Here is a 24564-nt window from a genome sequence, read left to right on the forward strand (position 1 = left end):
TATAGCTAGACTAAATTAAAAATTATTCTGGTTGAGATCAATAGCAAACTACGATTCCAATAATGCATCAGTAATGACACAGTTCCGGAAATTTCACCCGGAAGTTTAATTATTGAGAAACGTGTAGCAGAGGAGGTGAAAAAAGAGGAGAGGTATGGTTAGTAATTTTAATTTTATAGTGTTTTGATGTCATCATTTAGTTTTACATAGCAAAAACTGTTCAGAACCGCGTAAAATATATTGACCATCGGTTAACAATATAATATCACACATTTCATTCCAACAAGAAAAAGTGCTTTTCTGTTTTATTATATCGTTGTCTTTTTGCTACAAATAAACATTCAATTTTAGTTACTATAGTATAAACTTAAGTCAACATCAGGTGTCCTCTTAAGTAAAGGTGTGTTAAGAAGCTAAATCCTTGGATACTTATTTTCTGGGATTCGTTTGTGTAACGATCCTAAAATAAGAAATAGGAATAAATAACAAAATTAGGAAATAATGAAAATAAAATTAAAGCACTAATTTTGTCATGTAAACTATTGTAGATTAGATTTTACTTAAACACCATTTCTAGAGACACCAAACGGCAAGAAGCTGTTTTATAGCAACGCATGGACCGTATGGAGCAGCATATTTTCTACTGAAAACATTTCTGGATTTCAGAATATGGCAGATGAAGATGTTGCAGCAGAGGACTACCCCACAGAGATTGAAGAGTACCTGACAGCCTTTGAGACCTCTGTGAGCTCAGTGAATAACATGATAAAGACAATGATGTCAATACCCAGGAGTGAGCTGCTTCAACAAGTAAGTTAAAAGTAAAAAAACATTTATTAAATATTATAGTTTTCGTACAATAATGTATTAGTCTGATTTGGTTTCTTATAAGTAATTTATAAACTTGGCTTCTGGGTTATAACAAAAAGAATGTAAAGTTAATCCAAATACAGGTAAAAAAATTCTATTAGTCCCACCATATCCAATCATGTAGGCAAATAAGCAGCATATCAAGTGCACTTGCTTTTATTTCTTGTTGTTTTATTCTTGGCTCAAATTCCCTTCTGCTGATACTTAATGTTCATTTTATTGTGCCATTCATTTTCATTTTCCTAATGGCTTCATGCTGTTTCTGTATAAGAAGACTAATGTGTTCTGTTTTTGTCGTAGCTGGACCCCCTTGAGCAAGCAAAACTGGATTTAGTTTCTGCCTATTCCCTGAATTCATTGTTTTGGAGTAAGTCATTTCTGTCTGCCTTTTTATAATGACTGCTGTTTCATTTACAGGTAGTGACCTCATCTCTTTTTCTGTTTCAGTATACTTGGTGACACAAGGAATAAACCCAAAAGAACATGCAGTTAAACAAGAATTGGTAAGTATTTTGTTACGTTTTTTATTTTTTGTTGTTTCATTGTAAATGACGGGAATTTATGGATTTTGATAGTGGTTCAAAGATTGGACTTCACTTGGAAAAATGTCAGTTTGTGTTCTTTTTTTAATATGTTTATTTTTCTCATTTGAGACGACTCATTTACTAATATAAACTAAAAGCTTTTTTGGCACACTGTGATGTGTTGAATAGGGAGATGTGACAGTTTTATGTGCTGTCCTGTGATGTGGTATAGCTTTTGGAAGTCATAGGATACATCTTGAAATGCAGTTGCTCTTGTAAATTCCCAAAGCCTTTGTGCTTCAATTACACAGTATCTGTTACAGAACAGGGCTTGAACTGTGTATGTACTGTATATATGGGTGAGTATCTTTGCCCAGCAATCTTCACAGAATACAGTATAGACTGGAAGGTTCTGTGTGTGGAACCAAAACAGTGGGCATCAAAGTGCAAGAACCTGAGATTTGATCTATTAAACACAAATAATGTACATTAATGTGTAATTTCTAGTAAGTTGGTATAACTTAAAATTACCTAAAGGGTAACTTTTCAGTGATATGCCAGACCTTTTCAAATCCCTTAGCATGACAAATTTGAGAAATGCTCTGCCTTTCTGTTTATATATTTAGCTGAGTTTTGCTTCTGGTGTGTATACATATTTTGTTGTTCATGGTTTACCAGGTAAAATAGCCAATCAGTGTTTATTGTTTTATACAATGAGCAGACTGTAGTGTCTCATGAACACAAATGTCAATTCTCTGGGAAACGTGAGTGTATGTTAAACTGGGACATAGCCAAAAACTACCTAAAAAACGTTTGATTCACTTGTGACCTACTTTTCTTTAATTTGCAATGTCAGAACAATACTTATTCCTCCATATCACATAATTGAGTTAGGAACAAGATATTTAAACTCAGTTAATGCTGTAATGTTTAGATTCTACGATTATCTTGATCTGGGCTTGTAGAACAACATATTAATTTCAGTTTTTTTAATAATTCCCTGCCAACCGATTAAGACCAAATAACACAGTGTCACTGAACACAATATTCCGAGAAATAATTACTGAAGCATGACTTAATCATTAACGAAACTAAATGGAAGAGAAGATATGAAATATGTTTGGTAGTTTTTCTCAAAACTCCTTATATTTACTGTTTACATTTTGAGAGCTTAGTCTGTTCCCTACAGTTGTCTTTTGCAGAGTAAAAAAAACTACATTTGGAAAGTAGAATCAATATAGTCCCCTGAAATAAGCAGCAAAATAAATTCTTATTTTATTTTGTAATATTACAAAATTATATAATTATTTACTGTATCACTGTTGATTTAAGATTCCAAGGTTTTTTTTTCCTCTGAGCTCTGACTTGTGAATCAGTTGGAAAAGAACAAATTGTTCCCACATCAGCTTAATGTTACATTGATCAAATGATCGTACCAGAGGAAAAATGTGTGCCAGTTTACAATCTCCTGACCAGATCAGTCTAAAATTTTAAACGTTGGGGATTTTTACTGGCAGCAGCCATTTGAACCATCTTGAAAGGATCCACGTTGTACATAATTAGACTGTTAACTACTGGGTTTATTATGGTACAGTGTATGAAATACTAATGCTGTTACTGAATTATTGCTGTACTGTTACAGCCCTTAATTTAGATTTAGTGTATATATCAGAGAGCATTCACATGATGATCAATATACATTACAGCTACATACAACACATTATATGCAGAAGTTTTGCTGATTAGTAATGAAATGTTACTAGGGCTGGAAGCTGGGAGTGTTGCTTCTTGTCTCTTCAATGTCACATGTATTTCTTCTTCTCTCTATAACTTTAAAAATATTTCCAGATAATAGCCTTTTTGTCTCTCAGCTTTAAAATGTGATACATGATTAGCTTAATTTTTTTTACATACGTGCTTGATAATTTTCTTTCAGAATTCCTTTTGGGAACTAATGCAATTCAGGACAATTTCCTGTTTATTAATCACATAATCATTATTTTGCCTGTGTATCATCTTCCACTACTGTGTGAGCCTTTGATGTATTCACATACACTTGAGGTTCAAAGTTCGAAAAACATATTTCACTACTAAAAATAAGAAAGAAGTCTTCTTAATTGCTGTCCACAAACTACATTATGTCAAGAACAGCATAGCCTTTATAGTATCTGTACCTTAGATGAATTTGTCATTTACAAATATGTTAGAAAAAAACATGTTTAGTAGTAAAATTCATATTTTGGGCTGCTGTGTTTAAATATCATTTGAAAAAACTTATTTTGAGTTTTTACCTTTAAAACTTTTATGTCGGAAACTGGACTTAAAATAGCTTTAAAAATGTATATACCACAATTAAAATGTCTTTATCTGAATAAATATTTGTATTCAGATTGTAAATCTAAAGTTATCAGAAGTTTTGCCTGGGTTTTAATTGTGATTTCTTTAACCTTAATGGAAAAAACAGTATTTTTTATAACAAAATCTTCAAATGGTTTGTAGCCAGTAAGGTATTTCTTTTTTTCCATCGTGACAGAGAAAACAACACTCATTGTAATTATATTGTTAATCAAGTCTAGATCCTTCTCTTTTTTCCCAAAGCGTCATTTGCGGTTTTGATCACAAAAAGGCTCAGACAATGTGCTTCTTTCGTATCTGACTGTTTCAGAGACTTTGATGAAGAAAATGTGACAAACGAATTTAAAATTACCACAGACTTTTGTTTAATTGTGCAGGAGAGAATAAGAACGTACATGAACAAAGTCAAAGAAATCACTGACAGAAAGAAAGCATCTCGTCTGGACAAAGGAGCTGCGTCTCGGTTTGTGAGAAGTGCTCTGTGGGAGGGCAGCACAGAGGAATCCAAGGCCACACCTGAAGGCTCACATCAGTCAAAGCGCAGAAAGCAGAGCTGAAAACACAGCACAACAAAGGGGGGAGATAATGTGCCAAGGAAAACAGCAGATCTGCTCTCTCTAAGGTGTCTACAGACAAACAGGTTTTCTAAGAGACAATGCTTGGAGAGAGACAATTAACAATCGGTTATTTTTCTGTAGTTGTAATTAGAAGGCGACGCTAGAGAAATAATTGCATATTTTGTTTGCCATTTTTTTTTGTAATGGAGGAACCTGTTTTTCAGCACATTGGGTTGGAAAGGGCTTGTTTTTATAACTGGGTCTGTTAAAGTTACATGTATTTTATTTTCTAAACCTTTCTGCTTGAATCTTTTTAGATAATTCAGGAGTACAGAACATCATAACTTTATAACTTTTTATTGTCTTGTTGAAAGTTGAATTTGTTTTATTACACAAATACCACCCTTTCTGTGCATCAGATGTACATAATGTTGAAATTAATAGAATTTGAAAGGAAGATATTTTCATTTTTTGTGGTAAGCACATGACACTGTAACTGCTTTCGTTTTTGACAGGAATTATGTTAATTTTGAAGTATAGTTTTGTCCATGTTCAGGACCTGAACTGTTTCTAAGATGGCTCGTGTTTACTTTGTGTGTTGATTTGGCCATTTAAATCTCTTGAGGAGAACAGATGTGTGGAAAATATGTGGTGAAAGTATTTTAGACAAGACCTTGTTTTGTTGTTTTTTTTATTCTGCATAATCACCAGGATAAATGTAGTTCTTTGTGTCTCATGTCAAGAAGTTAAAGGTTTCCTTGCTGTATTACCCAATATTGCTGAGTAACACACTCGTCTACCTCTACAAATTATTTCCCATTATTGTAGGGCTGGATTTTACATTGTATTGCATTTCATCTTGGAAGTTTGTGAAGTACTTTTTTCCTCTGTAGGAAACTTCCTGTTAAACATAAAGTCTCACCTTTCAGATGCATTTTAAGCTTTTTTTTTTCCTTCCCAGGTATTGAACCGAAATCTATTCTATTTCCTCAGTATAGAGAATGTACGGTGCATAACATGCAAGTTTATAATCAATGACCTGTTTCCTGTTGCATGATATCCTGATTCATTTCCTTTATTCTTCCTAAGCTTTTAATGGTTTCGTACATTTAGCTTAACTGTATGTGTTCCACAGACAAATCCATTAGCCTGTGCTGATCAAATACAGAAAGACAAGTTAAAGTGCTTCACAGTTCTTTAATATTCAAGGTACGTTTTAAAGTCAATTTTATAGCGTTCCAAGCAAACTTGCGTTTTTTGAAACCGTTTATTATTCTCTCCTTTCTTAAAATCTGATAGTGTTTTCTAGTGAGTTGCTTTTTCAACACTTTCAACAGCTTGTTTTGCTTCATTGTTTTCGTTTCACGAGAGTTTCAAAACCTTTACCAGTCAAACGTGGCACAGATACTGTTTATTCTTGTCGTTTTTCTGTTTCCTGTATGCATATGGAAAAACTTGGATTTTTTTTCAGAGCCTCTAAGTCCTTGAAATTGAAGCCGTGTCACATTGAATGCTCAGTGCGGACAAATGAGGTCATGAACCAGGAATTTAGTATACAGTGCATACAATTCCCATCTTAATTTTATTTTATTTATTTTTTATTTGTTCACATCATTACTACAGGAGATGTCAGTGTAATAGATTGACACTACCAGTCCAAATACCCTGGAGGCTCAAATAAGGGCAAAAAAAGGCTTTTCTGTCAAAGCTCATTTACTTCTGATTTATCTTAGAATGTGAAATGTTTGGTTCAGAAATAAAACAATGATTTTCCTGAAACAACAAACGGAGGGAACAGTGTTAAGACTTGTTTGAGATGTTTTTTTTTGTAAGAGTGCAAGGAAAAGGAGCAAGGGCTTAATTAAATATTGCTTCAGAGTTTAATGGCTATTGCTGTGTTTGCTAGGGTGTAATTTAATGACATTATTTTACAATGTGGTGATTTTGCAAATCTGGTGGTGGTGTTTTTCTCTGTGTGCTGTTATTTCCTTGGAAGCTGCAGATTATGATTGTGCAAACATACCACCGATTATACTTATTAATTTTGTGGTATTAGAAGAACATCCAAAAGTATTCACCTTTCAGCATGGGTAGGTTGGTGTTTACACAAGATCAGAAATTATGGCATTGGTATTGGGTAAGGCACAGTAGAAGTGAAAGTAATGAGAAAATCACATGTTAAATTGCTTGTTACTCAAGCATTTAGCTTCTCTGATATTGCATTAATGGGGTGTAGTGCATTTCTGTGCTCCAAAAGGAAGCATGATTTGGTTAGATCGTAGACCTTAGAGCACCCTTCTGACATTAAAAGCAATGAGCTGGATGAAATTGGAACTCAGTGTCTGTCAATTTCAATTTCAATCTAATACTAAAGCAAACAAAAAAAAAAACCCTCAAAGCATCACAAATGTAAAAAATGTGGGATAGTGATAGTACACCACAGGTTCAGATAAATTACCATCGTATTTATTAGAGAAATAAATCTGTGTGAACATGCAGAGTTTCTTAAATCATGGACAGATATCTTGGGTGATGCTGTCCACTGCTTTCTGTTAGTTTTCCAGTAAACATTTTCACGTACTGTACACTTTCAACATTTTTTAAGATAATAAAGGAAATGGTTAATTTCTTTGTAGTTCAGTTGGAAGATCGATGCACAGCTTCTTTCAGTTAACTATCAGATTTATTTTGTTAAAAGTACACCCACTCAGTTGACAGAAATCACCCATTAGGTAGGTAGGTCCCTTTTCAGGCCATAAAGGCCCATGGGGAATGGGGGGCAAGGGCCACCATTTTTCTCACCCATCCGACACTGGGAGTGGAGGTGATGTGGTCGGCATCACACTCCGGCCGGCCTATTACCCCCAGAAGGATTAACCCCCAATACTCATTTAGAAAACAGGCTGAGTGGACCTGGGAGCTGTCTGGAAGGAATTGGAGCAAGCTACATCGCTTGCCCATACCTGGGATTGAGCCTGGGATCTTCCAGTCAGGAGCTAGAGGCCCTTGCCCTAGCTCCTTGAAGTTACCCTCTACTGTATTTAAAGCATGGTTTTCTGGAAAGACCCACATACTATGCAAGAGAGAACAAGACATGGTCCAGCTTCTCTGACACACCCACCTGACCAAAAATACAATACTGAAAGTAAAGAGCCTAACTCTTTCTTTTGTAGTGTTTTGACATTCTGTATAACTTGGGGTCTCCCAGTGACATCTGACTAGTGATATGACCCAGGATAGAAATACTGACATCTGGATTGTTTACTGGTTGAACTACTGGAGCGATAACAAGCTTTGATCTGTTGGTACTGAACATTTTGCTGCTCCTGTTTCCTGCTCAAGATGTGATGACCACAGACATGTTCCATAATGAGCAGGTGATTCAGCTTTCTACAGTGTTATCTGCTAAATTTAAGGCCATAAACAGTGACATAAGTAATGTATTGTACTGCTATTGTACAGTATCGGTCTGCTCAATATTTCACGTCTGTGTGGAAAGTGCCAAAGGCAGAACAGCTGCCGAAACATTGACTCATATAGCTGTATGCTCACTTTTTATAGAATTGCACTTACAATGAAACGCTAGCTAAAATCTGGGTTCTTTCTCACAAGCCAAGAAGAGCTGGACAAGTAATATATTGTTCATGACCACAGATTTTGAAACATCAAGCAGTTTGCAAGATAGAAGTAATGAGTTCATTAATAAAACTGGTGAAAAACTAGCACTGGTTGTAATACAAGTAAGATATAAGAATATTAACAAAGATATCTGGTTTCTGGGTTTAATCCTAACTGAGGACGCATGTTACTGTAATTTGGTTGAAAAATAGTCTTTATCAGCTCACCCCAAAATCTTCCTTCTCTTGAGGGGTTGCTGTTTGAGAAATCACTGTTGCACAAGGGAAGTCGAGGCTTGCCTGGTGGTGTATATTAAATTAAAAGGACTGGAGATTGTCTGCACCATTATTCAGCATTTGACTAGAGGTCTTATGTATTAGCTCGTCGTGTTTTTTTTTTAGAAAAAAAACATCCTCGAAACTAACCTCATGGTAATAAGGGGAAAAAACAAAACACTGGCACCAAAATGTTTTTTTTTCCCCATGGGTGCTTACCAGTGGAACAGACAACACCAATGTCATTCATGCAGTTCAAAAGAAGCATGTGCCAAAGGAGTAGTAATTTAACCGCGACTGGAAATCTTTAAGATACTTAATCATGGTGCAGTCATGAGTTCCTGAGAGGCAATTTTCAATTAGCCTTGCAAGGCTAGAGCATAGAACATCAGTTATTACACAGTGTGTGGAGAACTGGTCTCCACCAGCAAGGCGCGACAGTAATAAAATATAATTGCAGAGAAGGGTAGAGCATTACGCCAATCATGACTGCTGACTTAACTCGGGACAAGAGACAAATCCTGTGACAACAGCCTGACATTACCTTACAGATGCAAGTCGTGGTTCCTTAGCCCTATATAGGGTTTCTAGGATTGGGTCTTAATGCCACATTGCCATGCGGATCTCAGGATTGTCTTTGTGCTTTTATTTTTGAGTTGCTGCCAAAAATCGTCAGTTTTCTATTAATATTACTTAGCATGAGGCTAATGGCAGACTAATAGCAGATCTCACTGAGGTCATTGTGTATAGCTTAAGAAATATCCTTCATCTACTACCCTCTTCTAATAATATCTTCCCTGACGACAGGCATGAACAAAAAGGAAAATTAACTACTGGGAGAGAACCTGGGCGATGTGGATTTTGAGCAGCAAGGCAGGGTACACTGGTGTTCCTGCTGTTGGTGTGGCCTGTAGAATTTTACTCTTTTAAACCAACAGTAATTTGTTTTGCAATTAGAATTTTCTTAGAATTAGAATGAGTGTTTTTCTGTGCAGTTGGGCCCTAAAATATTGCTGCATTTTACAGGCTTGGGCTGTGAAAGATTATACATTGTCGAAACTGGCATTTCGTCAAATGTTGTGAATTATTACTTTCCAAATGGGGAAATCATCCAGCGCCAATCCTTCTTTTCTGTCTTTCATTTCAAGATTTTTCTTTAAAAATGATTGCCTTTGATCTTCTGCATGGGAAGCTTTCTATTTTTCTTAGTGGCTACCATCTGGCTTAAACTCAAGAATCCCCTATTTTTTTTCTAATGAGGCGCTTGTTAGGTCTCTAATATATAAAATTGTACCCAAGACTAAAATTGCAAGTAATTTTTAAAACTTAAAACTGCAAGTAATTAAAAAAAAATGTAATTCCTGAAAGATCCATTGTTGTGAATGTGGTTTTCAAAACCAGAGAGCAGAGCTTTGCAGTACAAAAGAATTTGAATGTTTTATGTACACGTGGGGGAGATAGGAAATCATGCAAACTATAGAAGTCAAGAACCTTGGAGTCCCTTTTAATCATCACCTATGACTTCATTGGCAATTCCAGTCTCTATAAATAAAGCTTGAGAGTGTGGAACCTTCAGGAGAATTCCTGATATGACTGATGGCATGGAGAGTGGCCTAGAGCTGTTTATATAAGCACTCAAAACATTCTTGTAAGTAATTTGTGCCACCTTCCATTCACCTTGTATCGTGCAGATGGATAGATTAATCAAGATAAGAGTTTTTATTTATGCACGCTGGCTTCACAGGCAAATTACATTTCAAAGTAAATCCGGTTGTGTGATGCGACTTGGCTATAGGTCTCGACTGCAAGTCTGGAACGGTCCAGTGAAATGTATTCCACGCAGTGGGTCTCAGATTATGGAATAGGAAAATATATATTAAATTAAGACCTGTTCAAAGCATGAAATGGTAGCTTCAGAGCAATGTTTTCTAAAGAACAAGCTGTGTGTTCTCTAAACATTTTTTGGCAATTCAGACTTTTTCTTCTGTATAATAGATTCATCTTAATATTCTGTTTCAACACTTACGTTACTCAATGTTAAGGCTGTGCACTCAATTAAGTGTTAGTGAATTTTCCTTTAATAATTAGACATCAAGACTGTGCCATTATTTGTAACTTGCTTATTATAAAAAACGTGATTTCCAGTTTGAAATTTAAAGCTGGATTTTCCAAGTTGCAGTACAGGTTAATCGTATAATGAATTGATAGAAGTAGCCACCTTCATGGATTTCACAAAACCTCCAAAAGATGCCACTTTCAAAAAATAGATTACTGTAATACAAGTTTGTAATGGATTTTATATTCCACATAATACAGTTCATGAAATGGAAGTATTTATTCATCAGCGAGCAGAGCCTTGAGTTTGCAAGTTTTTGTATTTCCAAAAACTGTCAGGCCTGACCCCCCATGTAAGTAATGACCTTTCTCCCTGTTGAGAGATTACAGTCAACCCTCGGTTTCAAGGATTTTCCATCCCTGCAATGACGATAAAATGCAACAATAATACAAAGAAAACACTATATAAGTTCAAATCCAGGATTATCAATTGATACCTATAGGGGTTGCTTGTGTTTTGTATTCTTTAGTGAATTTAGGACACATGAAATAAAACATTTGTGTATATATGAGAAGGAACAGGAACTATTTTCATTGACATTGATTGCATCTGTAAAAAACATGTCAAAATATCCAGAAACCATATAGTGTATACAGCATATATATTTTTCTTATTAGTGTACTTGAAAAAACATCATTTAATGGACTGGACATTCAGCCATAGTCGTTAAACCGAGGGCTTAGTGTATTTTTGAATAGCCTCCTTTTTTAACATTTTTTCTAACTTCTTTTTTTTCTGTCAGCTCATGAAATGTTTGAAATTGCAAATGATGTTGGCATGACAATGCGATCTCTGCAGTCAACATTCATCTGTGACCTCTTAACTAGTGCTGAGAGATGTCAGATGACGCTGTCTTGAGAGGACTGCCCTGTCCATGAGCGTTTATGATTGTCCAACCCTTACATTTTATCATTATCTTTAATAATTGTATTATCTTTATCTTTGTAGATTTAAGGAGAGTTATTTTTGCAGGACAGAATGCGTTTGCATGTGTGTAAACAGTATAAATATATATTACACACCTATGTTTACTGCTTAAACCACGTAAGTTATAAAGCTGCTGTAAACCAGCCGGGAAATATTTCTCTCCGGCTTGATGATGTCTTACATGCTTCATTTCCCTTTTCCAAGATAATATAAATGGTTTATAGAAAGTCAATACTATCATTCATCTTTCTTGGAGTCTCTGTTTTTATAGCCAGTGTGGGCACATTCACAGTCGGATTTGAAGTTTTTTGTTAAACTGTAGCTAAGAGTCACATAAAATATGGGTCCCTTAATTTTATGGTGATGTGATTTGAATGATGTGGAAAGAAAATATAGGCATGAGGGGTAATACATCATCATTTGTTACACAGCTGGCATTGCATTGTCCAAATGGTGTCTTTAGTACTTCTCAGGCAGTTTATATATAAGGGACAAATCAAAGTGGCTATTTGCTGCATGTTTGCACGGTGCTTTGATTTTCAATCTACCCCCAGTGTTAAGTGGCTGAAGTCATCCTACGCTGATTGATTCATGACTCATTTTTACAGTCAAGTGCCGGCAGTTTCAATGTCTGTGTTGCACCAGGACACTGCTATTAAAATGATCTTTTTTTCCTTCTCTCTCTAATGCAGCGTGCTACAGTGATAGTTTGGTGCTGTGTTTAAATGCAAAGACTCAATCAATATAGATATATCGATATAGAAGTGCAGAAAAAGTGTAATTCAAAAAACAATTAAAACAATTAGCTGTTTGGAATAATTCATGCTAATCTCATCCTAGTGCTTAGCTACTGTATGTATTCATAGATTTCCAATGTTTTTCTGACCTGGACTAGCGTTTCACACAATGTTGTCTTTAATTCCTTCCCTGAGCACAACCAGACTTCTGTCACTACAGATGTTACAAGGGGTTGCAGCGTGAAGATCAAGGGCAGAGTTTTTGGAGAAGGCATATCTAAATCCAGCCTATTGTGTAATTGAAAAAATCTGGTTTATTGACATCCCCCTGAGAATGATAAACAGTTCAGAATAGCTGCCATATCTGTGTTGCGAACAGCTCTTCTAACATTTTAACATGGTCTTTTATTGAGGGGGTATTTTAACTACCTTGCCTGAACAAGTGCAAATGAGTACGAAAACAGCAAAAGAGCGAGAGGACAAGTAAAGTAAAGGGAAAGTTCTTGTAGTTCATTTTTAAAAGAAAGCAACCTGCATATTAAAAGATTCACGTTTGCAAAAAACGTTTGCAAAACTGAGCTTGAGCTGAAATGATCTATATTTATTGTTAAAAACAATACCTTAGTGCAGTATTATGTTAAAATGTTTTTCAGCTGCGCTAAATTTTGACTGTCAATACAATGGACTGTTCGTGCATAGCACCAGTAGAATATTATACTTCTGGATCTAATGTTTATTGTCATTGTTGTTTTTAAATGAATAAGTAGAACATATGTTACTGACAACTTTCGTCTTTTGTGATGATTGTTTGCATTACACTGCGGAGATGTAGTCCTGAAAACAAAGTGTCATTGTCATTGTTTAGTGTTCCACTAGATGGCAGCAAGAGACAATTCAATTTCAAAGATTGCTTAGTGGATTCAAGGGTGCTTGAGCCTGACATCAAAGCACACATGATTGTTTCCACCATCCTTCACAGGAAAAAATGCAATAAAGAGTTCTCAAAACCCAGTACGTTACACTGATAATTGAACATTTGTGCAATAAAGTATGTAACTGATGCTTGCGTGCTAGTTTTAAAACAGACAACATGCCTAAACGTTATATATATTTTATTTGTTGCTCATTTTATGCACAGCTGTAACCACTCACGTAAATTCACTTTAAAATTGTGTTATATATTGGTATAGTAAAACATGTTCTGCAATTTACCCAAAAGAAAATGTGCTGTTTTAAGCATTTTAGAAGTTTAAAAGAAAGATGTTTTGATAATCCAAGATTAGCATAATTTTGATGTATGAAACAGAGAAAAAAATAAAAACAAAAGTACATGGTACATGTGTACCTGGAGTCTTGCAAACACCCTGATGTCTGAAGCAAGTCTGTTCTAATCAAGCATACCATACTGGAAGTGATGAGGATTCTGTGTCTTTCGACGTTTCTTACAAATTGGAAGAGTGGCATTTTATTTGCGTTAACAGAATACTGAGACATAGTTTGGCACCTCACCGAGCGGCTGATTCTTTGAAGTGTACAGTTACTTTGAGAAAATGTTATTATGATATCTGGTTTTACTGACATCACTGATGTAATCTGTAGCTGGAGCATAGCTGTTTTTTTTTTCTTTGAAAAATTCACTTGGGCTATGTGTCTTTTCTTTTTAGAAATATGAGTTCCTCTTATATTTATAATCTGAAAGCTATTGTGGTTTACTTTTTCAGTGGGGGTCTGATGAAATGGAATGCTTCTGAAAATCTTTTACAGTTTGTATAATTGCTGACTGCTGAGGTCTGAGTAATGCTTTTGCTGAGATTACAAAATATGTACCCGGTATCATTTGTATAAGAGTTTGGCTTGATTATTAGTTGTATTATGATTATCCTGCACAATTATTGTAAAAATGCACAATAAGGCCACATTCAAGCAAAAATCTTTTTCTAGAGATTTAATCTTCCATATGAATCTTCCATATGTGAAAAAGTGAAGCATTCCCATAGAAGGAATATTATTCCTAAAAGGAATATCATTATGCTTCTGCTCTAAATTCAGAGGATTGGAATTCAGAACTTGATTTGACACCCAAATGCAGGCTTGTTTTATATTAGACTGAAAGAAAACTCTTTCAGGCTCAAAAATGCTTAGAGGACTGTAGTTTAAGGCGTGAATGTGATTGAACTATTTAGCGAAGATACAGAGTTTTACACATGCTCCTAGGAAAGTCTGGCCTGTCGTCTCTTCAGCTTCCTGTTCTGCTTTTAGAATTTGTGCAGTTTAGAAGAATACTTTGCATGAAGCAAGATTTATGCGTGCCTATCTCTACAGAGCCTTTCGTCTACTGCAACACTCAGACGAAAGAGGAACATCACTGTACCTTCCCATGGGCTTTCAAAAGTAGGACATACCAGCATTATCTACAGGTGCTTAGAGTGGGAACCCCCATCTGAGGCACAGTGCCACAAACAGGCCCCCAGGGCCTGGCTAGCTGCCAGTAACTGACAGAAACCACAAACACTGAGAGCCATACGCTTGACTCCTGCTGTCTACACTGGCAGAATCGCAGATCCAAGATTTTCCTTGAGGTCATTTTCGTAGGAGTTCACTTAATTTCCAGTAGCTCTTCCCAAATATACTTGATATACAGTTGGTTTTAGCATGACAGAGGGATTTTTTAAGGCTATTTATTTATTTTTTTCATATTATTTATAGCATGGTCTTGCTGTACACTTCCTTATTGTTTTACAGTGGGATGACACTGTTATTTCTTACAGTTTTTTTTATTGTAGGTTACAGTCTACCAGGCGCAGTTGTGTAGCTGTCACCACTCAAAACGATGAGTTCTTAAATTGTAGTGCAACATGAAGCTTACTGACACTCAAGAAAGAGAACAGTGTACTGCAGTACTGCAGTCTAGATCTGGCCAAAAGAATCAGAGAGTTGTGCAGAATGCAATGATCACAGGTCACAGGAGGCCTAACGAAAATCTATTATTTTTTTTAAGACTGTAATAAAAATTAACAACATTTTTGGTGGTTTACTCTGAGCATCGCAAGATTGGAGGTCAAATCTTTATACTTACAGCAAAGGGGAATGAAGACTGTAGAAGATGTTAACATTTGAATGGTGATCTAGTTCACATCATTGTTGATGGATTTGGATCAAATAAGATGCTATTTTAGTACCCTTAATCTGATATAAAGTTTCTTCTCATTTTTCTTCAGGAATACGTTGCCTTAATATTTTAATCTCACTGTTATAATATTGACAGTCTACCGTGATGAAGAGAAATGCTCTTGACAATATGAAATCTATCTTCCCATCAGTCTATTTTTGTCTGTTTGCCTATTATCTCTTCCTACTTACCCAGCTATCTGATCTCTGTATTCTTTATTTGTGTAGCAATTTTATTTTAAGTATTTTAATTTAATAGATATCATATGGCCATTGGAAATGGAACAAATTAGTAGTGTCAGTATGTTCCTAGACTGTTTCAGCTGGAGCTGAATCGGCCTATTACAGCTCTGAAACAGCTGCAGTCTAGACAGGCACACACATTACTCTGGTGCTTCAGAGAAGAGAGGAGCTTTAGATTGTTCTTAAGGTCATTTTAGAAGATTTTAATATCTTGTGTATTTGCATATGCTTACCAGATATCCATATTTCTATCTGAAAAGACCCCCACAAAAACAATTTTCTGCATCTTTACATTTAAATAATTTGAATCTGTTTCAAACTGAGGGCAGGATTCTACCTTTTTCTTCCAAAGAGGAAATGAGAAATTGAAGATTTTGTTTTAGTGAATTTTGTTATTTGAATCTGGGAAGAATTTGCCATCTTAAATCAAGGAGCTAGAGCCCCAGCTCTGTTCTTTCATGTAACAGTGCACTTTTCGTCACGGCACCACCTTCGTGACTGCTTCAGCTGGGTTATTCATCTAAAGCTGTGACTGTCCCTCAAAGATTTTTAGTGTCTCAGAGCATCAGAAATGTCATATAAAGGACAAGGAAGGCATCCCATTAATGGGTGGCAAACATTTCAAAACCTGTTAAAGCAGAATTAGATCTGGCTATTTTTTCATGGTTTTTTTTCTTTCACACAAGCCTCTGGTAATTCCCATTACTAGACAGAACTAAACTCAAACAGGTGCTGTGCTGTAGGTATATGGAGTATTTCAAGGCTGTCAGGGTCACAGGTTTTTATACCGCTGGATAGATGTTGTCATGCTTTGTTTACTGAGTCCCAGCACCTTAAGATCTGTGCTTCAGCATTTGATCCAAGAATTTTCTCCCAAAGCCCAAATCCTCATGCTCATGACATCATCAGAAATCTTATCATTAGAACATTTTTTCATGTTGTAATCAGATTTTACACTTCACCAGCTAGAACATTAGGAAATGCAGGAAACACAAAATCCCCTCATAGTATCATAGAATATTCAAATAATTGAACGCGATAACATCTTTATTTTAAAATGAAATATATTGCATAGGTGATATAATTGTGAAATAATGTTAATATTCTTTATTTACCTTAAAGGCCTTTCCCCCAAAATAATGTTATGTACGTTTTTTTTTTACATTTTTGAAGTATGCAGTATTTACGTTCAGTAAATGAAATATTTTAGCTGGGATACTGGGATTCTAGTTTTCATCAGCTTAAAACAAACTGGCACTACCACAGTACATAGAAAATCTAAGACAATAAAATGGAATTAAAAAAATGATTTTTGTTAGTTTAACTGTTACATTGATTAACACATTTAATACTCATTTTTAAAATTCTGATTCCTGATGAGGAGGGAGGCCTCCTGGTTCCATGTGTTTGAGGAAAAAATGAACATCTCCTTGAAATGTAAGTGCTGTCATTGCACTTCACACACTTAACAGCAAGACACACAGATGCTAATAAAAGCATCAAAGTGAGCTGTAGGAAATGCCATTCTAAATCTGTGAGGCCTGAGGTTGTTAATGATAGGCTGTTATATCCTATTATATCTAATTGACATAGAACATATCATTAACTAATTGAGAGGCATTTGCTCTTTGAAATATTTTTGGACAGTGTATTGGATTTTCTGGCTGACTGTTGAAAGGACTTCATTATACTTCAAGAGCGTGTAAACAGTAAGTCTGAAAATGATCATTTCTAAAGTTAAAGAAACATCATTTATCACCGGGTTTGGCACCTGCAGGTGTGACCCAGTTCCCACAGACTAACAAGACACCGAGGCTGAAAGTGACTGCCTTATAGAGCCTGATGCCAGGCTCTATGTACATTCTGTCAGTGTCACTTGTGCAAAAGGCATCAAGTCTTGATGCTCTTTCAGTGTTTGGGCTTCATTGTGTCTGTGTGTGTGTGTGGGGGGGGGTATGAGAGACTCCTGATGGCCTTCTTATTTTTAATCTTGTTGCTCTAGACAATCAGCAAACAGGAATCAAAATTGTTTCCCATTCAGTGACTGGAAAGGATATAATTCCACCAGAATGCCATACAAATGTGTGTTTACTTTAGGATGCCTCCAGGAGTGTTTTACTGCTGTCCCTGTAAGTCAACTGTACAGCTACAAGTTAAAAGTTTTTCAGGGTTTTGTTAACTAAGGAGAACAGTTGGGTAAACACTGCTGATAGCCAGCAGTAGCAGAGTCCCGGGATCACTGCCAAGGCTTAGTGAAGGGTGGCACAGACAATGCCACTACAGTATTATCCACACAGGCCTTTGTTTACCAGGCCTTGTATTTTTGTACGTTCAGTGGCAGAGTCAAATATTTCTTAGGCACAGGTGTTTAATTGACAAGGAGGACAAGAACCTCTAAAACATCGCCCTTGGTCTTTTTAAACGTTAACAAGAGAAAGAAAGATGAAAATAAAGTCCAATCAAGGTTATTTAGCAAGAGCAGGTCACTAGCTGAAATAGGGTCACAGCTTTCAGATTTCATTGTTGCAGCCATGAAAGGGGGATGAAGTCTAGGTTGAAGGGTTTTCCAGGCTTTGCTCTAGTAGAACTAGCTGTTTTTTCCACACAAGGTGAGCAATTACAATTGATGATGAAGTATGAACATCAGCCCCTTTCAGATCATGTAACACACTGGGAGGGGGGCTGAAAGGTTTCTTGATTGAACGTCAGCTGAGCAGCCCAAATTATTTGAAAATGGAAAGTGTAAAGCCAATTTTCCAAGTCTTGCATGAATCTTGATTGATGAAGCAATCATTCAGTCATTCACAATGATTGAGAAAGCCACAGGGAAAGTGTGACAAATAAAAATATACAGCATTGTTAACCATTCACAACTGCTAACAGGCCTCAGAGCTTCAGCGGGATAAACTAACACAGAGTGCAGAAAACATTAAAATGTGGCTCTGGTGTTTGGTCAATGTGTCAGTCTTTTCCTTTAACCTGACACTTGACATTCCTCTTTGAGAGAATGTCCAAGATGAAAGCAGCAATTGATGATTATTCCTTCACGTTAGTTAGGGCTGTTTCCTGCAGGTCAGGGTTAATGCACAGTGGCCTCACTGAGCTGCACCTGCTTTGTACACATGCATATGGGTTCACTCTGCAGTGATGATCCAGCAATGATGTTAATCTGTGTGCACCAAATTAGACATTAACCAACAGAAAGAAAATTATGCTTCTTCATTTATAATGCTTGCAACACACTTAATGGTTTAAGGATTTTCCACTGTGCATGAATGAAGCACAAGCCGACTAATTGCAAGGATTAAATATTGAAGATCCATAAAAAAATAAATGTGTGTCTGATATGAATGTAACATTTCAAAACTAGTTTTAGCCTTTGCTGTTTTACGGAGTACCAACGTTTAATTTCTGTGTGTTAAACTACCAGACTCATGCATCCTATAAATCTCTTATATAATCTCAACCGTAGGAATAAATAAATGTGACTTTTCAGGTATAAACCATGTGTTTTATAATTGACGCCTCTTGTTTTGGATATTGTTAACCATTTTTCTGACAATAAAGAGCTTGACACAAGTGACAAAAAAAACAAAATTTGTAACTCAGGTTTGGCCATTATTTTTCCCCATGCTAGCGTGTGTGTTTTCAATGGACAGACCTGGTTTGAAAATGGGGTAGCTAATAACTAAGAAAACAATGGGTAAAATGATATGATGTGCCAACAAACACAAGATTTGGCAGTCTAATTGTTTGAGCACTATTTTGGTTGAAAACAATGTAATTTGTGCTCCCCGTTCAGCAAAATTACATAATTAACAACATCTGTTTCTCCAGATTGGATTGAAAACAAATGGTAAGAGGTGAACTTTTTAAGCTCATTTTTTAGAGTTAGACAAAATACATTATTAAACTAGGCTGCCAGTATTAATGAAATGAATCCAAGGATTACAAGTAAGAAATCCATTTCACTTTTTGAATTGTGTTGCATGCCAATTGAAAACTGTGATCATTCCCAAAAACGTTCTCATACCTATCACGCACACACATGGGAATATACAAATATTGCCTGTTACTTTATAAAATGGTGTAAAGGGTTGGAGATTGTGTGTATTGTACTGCACATAACAATGAATTTACATTTAGCATTATTTTGAAAATGAACAAAAAATTATTATTTTTGCTCTTCTAGGTTTCAGGGTAGGTGTTGCACATCACGTAGGGGGATATTTATGTGTTTATAGTGGTTACAGTTTAGAGTTGCAAAGACCCTTAAAAAGCTGCTCCAAGGTTTACATTTGCTAAAAAATGATCATTTAGGAAATAAATGATAAATTCATGTTTTCTTGTAATGGACCACCTATTTAAGATTAAAATTTGCTTCCTGCTTATAATGTCGGTCAATGTTTTTATTTTGAGTTGGTGACTATAGCATAATCTCTCATTTTAGAACTACTAAGCACACTATGGCTGCTTTAATATTTTATTGTCACTGCTCGAGACGATGCATGGAAGAATCTTTAAAAAATGAGACACCGAAGTGAAGATTAAAAAAGAAAGGAGAAGGTTTATTGGTTTTGAAGCTGTTGGGAATGATGTCACACCATCGCCATGCCTCTCCGTTAAAATAAAAATCTTTCCATTTTCTCATTACATCTTTCGCTACATTGAACTTGAACCTTTTACGAGAGGGTGTGTTTGAATTCAGGCATTACTCATCAGAAGAATACAGTCAGAATTCTGCTTTTCATAAATTTGGCCCTGATGTGTTTATCACACTTCTGTCAGCAAGCACAGAAAAGCCTCAAACCACATTTGAGAGAGCTTTTACATTTTTTCACTAAATGGGTTTTGGCTATCAGGTTGATGAAAAAATATGTTGACTGTAGTTGTCTCCCATTGTGGTTCTATTTTAGCCATTGTAATCTCCAGACACACCACATTCCACTACTTATGGAATGTTTATTTAAGGGGGAGGTGATACCTGTACCAATACACTCTCATCTAAACTGTGATGGGCCTACTGGTGCCAGTGTACTCTGTGTTGTACCCTGCTTCCCAGCACTACACAGGCATTCACAAGGCAAAACTGGAAATTTGAATCAGAGCTGCAATTAGAAGCTGCTTGTATCTTGAAACACTGCTAGTAGATTTTAATATCGTCCTTCAAAGACCACGTTTTGACTTTTTTGTGTGCTAGATAAAATATTTTTTAATTGCGTTTAGTCCTTCAGTGAGACTCATCCTGCACTGTCCTTAAGTAAGAGCACTAGCGAGTATCACCAGGGGCTGAGAATACCACATGGCAAGCACTGTGAAATGGGACTTAATCCTCCAGTAAGGGAGATTCTGTAGCAACAGAGCAGCTGTTGTGACAGCTTAAGGAATGAGCTATGTTAATCAGAGCGCATTTTGGCTTCTGCTTTTTTTTCCAGGTAGTACATGTGGGAAATTGTGGGAGGTTAGGGGAAAAAAGTTTTAAAATGAATGAATATAAACATAAATTATTTTATGAAGTTTTTGGAAAGATGTAACCCATGATTAAATGAACATTTTTTTTATAACTTGCCATTATGAAGTCCTAACTGCGCAAGTATGTGCTTGTTGTATAATAGTTGAATTTCTAAATAATTATGTGTGTTTTTCAGGTTGCGATTTATATAAGAAAAGCGGGATCAACACACACATACAGTACATATAACTAATTAACTGTGCCAGACAATCTTAATGTTTTTTCAGAGGGCTGAAGGAATTCTTTCTGAAAAGCTAATGAGACAGGAAGACAAAGGTCTGACTGTTAAGCAGTAGGGAATGTCATGGTGTACACGAGAACAAGAGCATATACATTAGGCAAGAAATGCCATTTTCCTGCAATTGTTTTTGGCCTCTAGAAACTCTTAAAATATATCATTGCTGATGCCTAGTTTTTTTTTCAGTAATGTTTCCTTTCCAAATGCTATCTTGGTGAAGATATGAGACTCGGCACAAGTTTCTTACACCATTTTGCATGTAAATAGTCACGCAGTCTCTTGCTTTGTTCCACCAGGGGAAGATTTTTTCCAATATTTCATTATGCTGTTCTATAACTATTGCCTGTGCTGATAAACCAAAGCCGGAACAAAGCAACAAAGCAGTACAACGTGGCTCTTACAGTGCTTTTTCTGTGGTGAGAAAGTTGAGAAAGTAATTTTGAAAATCCCTTCTCTGTATTTTCTCTGCCTTTGTCCAGCCTGCAGTTATTTGGGTTTGTTGAATTGCACAGTTGCCATCTATGGTTTCCTTCACAATTAACAAAAAATGATCCAGTATTGTACTGTGTCATTTTCTTCATAATGATTTTAGCTGTTTTCCTTCTGTGATTTCTGACAACAGATGTGTAGAAGTGAAGGGGTTGTGGGTAATTTCATTTGTTAGACCTTTGGCAATGTGAGATACAGTAAGTGTTTCCAAAGCACTGTCTTTTCAGTAACACATACTGTAAAACTAGCTTGCATAAAAGCTTACATGGGAGGGCACCCACGTATTTCTGGCTGGGTGTGCTAAATTAAAGATGAGGACTTAACATTTGAGTAGTTACCAGATGTTCATTTGAGTGTTACCAAATATCAGAAACATCATCTTCCAAAGTGGTGGAACGAGGCACAAGTGGGCTTAATGTATTTTTTAAAGTTATTTCAGGTAGCAAGAAGTAAATTAGTTGCCTGTTTGCAACTAATTGGGTTAGAATTGAACTAGTCCTAAACAAAAATGTAAAGTGACCAAATATTTGTCTGTATCTTTAGAAATTGAAAGCCTTTGCCCTTTACAGAGATGTCTCAGTTTATCTGATGTATGCCGATCACAAGTGTTACCTGTTGAAATTGCAATTACATTGAAAATGTGCAGAATACGCAGACATAAAGCTTATTAATGGCTTATTAAGGTTCAGTGGGGATATAATAAGCACTTTATGTAGAAACAACCACATTTTAGTCCATCAGAAATTATATATTTTTCCTTAGAACGAATTGACACTTGACAGCTTTATGGGTGCTATTTTCATGGTTTATTAATGATATTATTTGGCCATAAAATGTATAAAAGCATTGCATCAAAACCAAGATTAAAGGTTCTGTGGTTATCTTGTGATTTTGGCTGGGTTAGCAAGTAAGAGAATGAGAATTAGTATAAGACTAACTGTACAGTAATATTAGCCCCTTTGTGTGGAATTATTAAATAGGGGTGTGTAATAACCCTGTAATGTCCGCAACCCAAGTCCCCTTTTAAGGCAAAAGACCACCCAGGACTGTGTTTTTCACAGCTGTTGAAGAAAATACTCTCAGACAGAGTCCATTTTTAATTTTAATAAACACACCTGCTGACTAATTGTCATCGGGAAACCGCATGGATCCCAAAAACACATTTTGGGGAGGAATTCAATCACTCAGTAAATAATGACTTTTTTTAGCTTTTTCACCTGCTCTTTTTAACTGCCCCGATCAAAGAGGCGATCTGGAGCTAAGTATCACTGTTACCAAATAAAAGAGGAAAAAAATTGCCAGCTTAAATGACAAAATTTGAAAACAAACTCATACCTCCAGGCGTAGTTCTGTTCTCACTGTCTTTTTTTTAATCTTCCATCCCAAAGGTCTTTATATATATATAGAAAAACAGGTAATAGAAAGCTCTCTGGCACAAATTACTGGGCTAGGATTTAATTTCAGCCTTTAAAAACCTGGTGATATTAGTTTTAATATCTGTCACTGCTTTATTCTTCAAAGGTCAACTGGCAGGTTGTTGTTGCTTTTCTTAGACAGTTCACCCAGTTTGCTCTATTTGGTTTTGCCGCTTTGCAAACCCTTGAGCCCTAAAGCCTTTACAGCAAAAAAAAAATGTGTTACCTTGGAAGTAGGTTATAAGCAAAAGGATAAGTCCAATTTCTCTCTCTCTTTCAGTCTCTCTGTAAGGCTGATTGTATTGTAACACAGCTGGCTAAGTTCCAGCACTTCAATTCAAAGCAGTTTCTTTTATTGAATTCCATCCAGAGAGATATCATAACCTCAAAAGGCTACTATTACCCAGAGGGTTTCAGATGAAACCATTCAGCCGTGACTTTTGAAATGTAAGGAGTCAACAATTGCCATTTGACTACATGGGACCTGTCAAGACACCTCATTCAGGCAGACAAGTTGTTTACATAATCCGGCCTTCTGTGCCCATCCTGAGGTGAAAGCCCTTGATTGCCTCAGCTTTGCCTCTCAGCAGGTGCAGATGCCTGAGCAGCAGCGTGTTTCTGCGACAGGCCCGGGCCTCGTCATGCAAGGTTTCAACTTCAAATACTGGGGCTTGCAAACTGGAGGATCGTCACAGGTCACCGCGAGACCTTCTCGTGTTCGGCGCATCCAACCGAGGGGTTTCATTCCTTTCTGATAACACGGAACCTGAAAATCAAAACAAAGCCTATCGGGGCGAGCGCCGAACCTGCCCCAGCGTACAGGAATGCATGAGTAACAGGAAAGTGGTGCAACAGCACCCTGTTACAGAGCAGGCAGAGAAGTGTAGGTGTTCTCACGGAGAGTTCAGACCGCAGGCTTTTCTCCCTCGTGTAGGGATAGCTCACGTATGAAGCATCACCTCATCTTCCCTGGATTTTTAAGCACATTTTTGTTTTACATTCGTTCTTCAGCACTGTAAGGGATTTTATTCCGGTTGCATCGATCTTTACACTTACAGTACATACAGTATATTTAAAATCGGGACAGTATGAGGGAATAAAGAATGTGTCAGGATTCAGATCCAGAATAACCTGGATACTCAGCAATTTTACCTGTGAAAACACTAGTGGCAATGTCCAGCATTTCAATGACAAGTGTTTAAAAATATGCTTGTATAGAGTGAGAAGGTAATGCTGGCATTTTGGTCATCAGAACCTTAAGATGGTATTCTTGAATGATCATATTGTATGTGTGCTAATAGCAATAGTTTGTCTGCTTGGTCTTTATTGTAATTACAGCTTTAAAAAAATTCCACAGCTGTGTGTGATTGGTCATTTTTATGATATCTTGTTCCCTAACTAGTAATGCTTCCATAATGCCTGACCTGCCAAAGCTTCTTATTAAGTACACAGACACTCTTTTTAAAAAAGTGAGTAAAGAATAAGTAGTGTATTTCTTTCATGCTAGCCTCAACCGATGC

The 24564-nt window shown here is 36.3% G+C and overlaps 1 protein-coding gene across 2 annotated transcripts; it reads left to right on the plus strand.

Annotated features, from left to right (window-relative positions):
* The first annotated feature begins 67 nt into the window (after positions 1-67).
* On the plus strand, positions 68-5240 carry c1d (C1D nuclear receptor corepressor). 2 transcript variants are annotated; one of them, XM_006638591.3, is made up of 5 exons: positions 68-157; positions 667-810; positions 1171-1237; positions 1318-1373; positions 4127-5240. In XM_006638591.3, exons 1-5 carry the CDS (start codon positions 155-157, stop codon positions 4304-4306), a joined length of 450 nt encoding a protein of 149 aa, XP_006638654.2. In that variant the 5' UTR covers positions 68-154; the 3' UTR covers positions 4307-5240. The 2 variants fall into 2 exon arrangements, with proteins under 2 accessions (XP_006638654.2, XP_015218377.1); XM_015362891.2 differs by having other exon boundaries at positions 84-152.
* Positions 5241-24564: the final 19324 nt, after the last annotated feature.

The sequence above is a fragment of the Lepisosteus oculatus genome, chromosome 17 (assembly GCF_040954835.1).
Source record: "Lepisosteus oculatus isolate fLepOcu1 chromosome 17, fLepOcu1.hap2, whole genome shotgun sequence".
NCBI lineage: Eukaryota > Metazoa > Chordata > Actinopteri > Semionotiformes > Lepisosteidae > Lepisosteus > Lepisosteus oculatus.

Bases quoted from the DNA above. Each gene is read 5' to 3' on its own strand.
- c1d (XM_006638591.3), top strand. The intron at 811-1,170 runs GTAAGTTAAAAG...TTTTTGTCGTAG, and splicing joins GGAGTGAGCTGCTTCAACAA to CTGGACCCCCTTGAGCAAGC. The intron at 1,238-1,317 runs GTAAGTCATTTC...TTTCTGTTTCAG, and splicing joins CCTGAATTCATTGTTTTGGA to TATACTTGGTGACACAAGGA.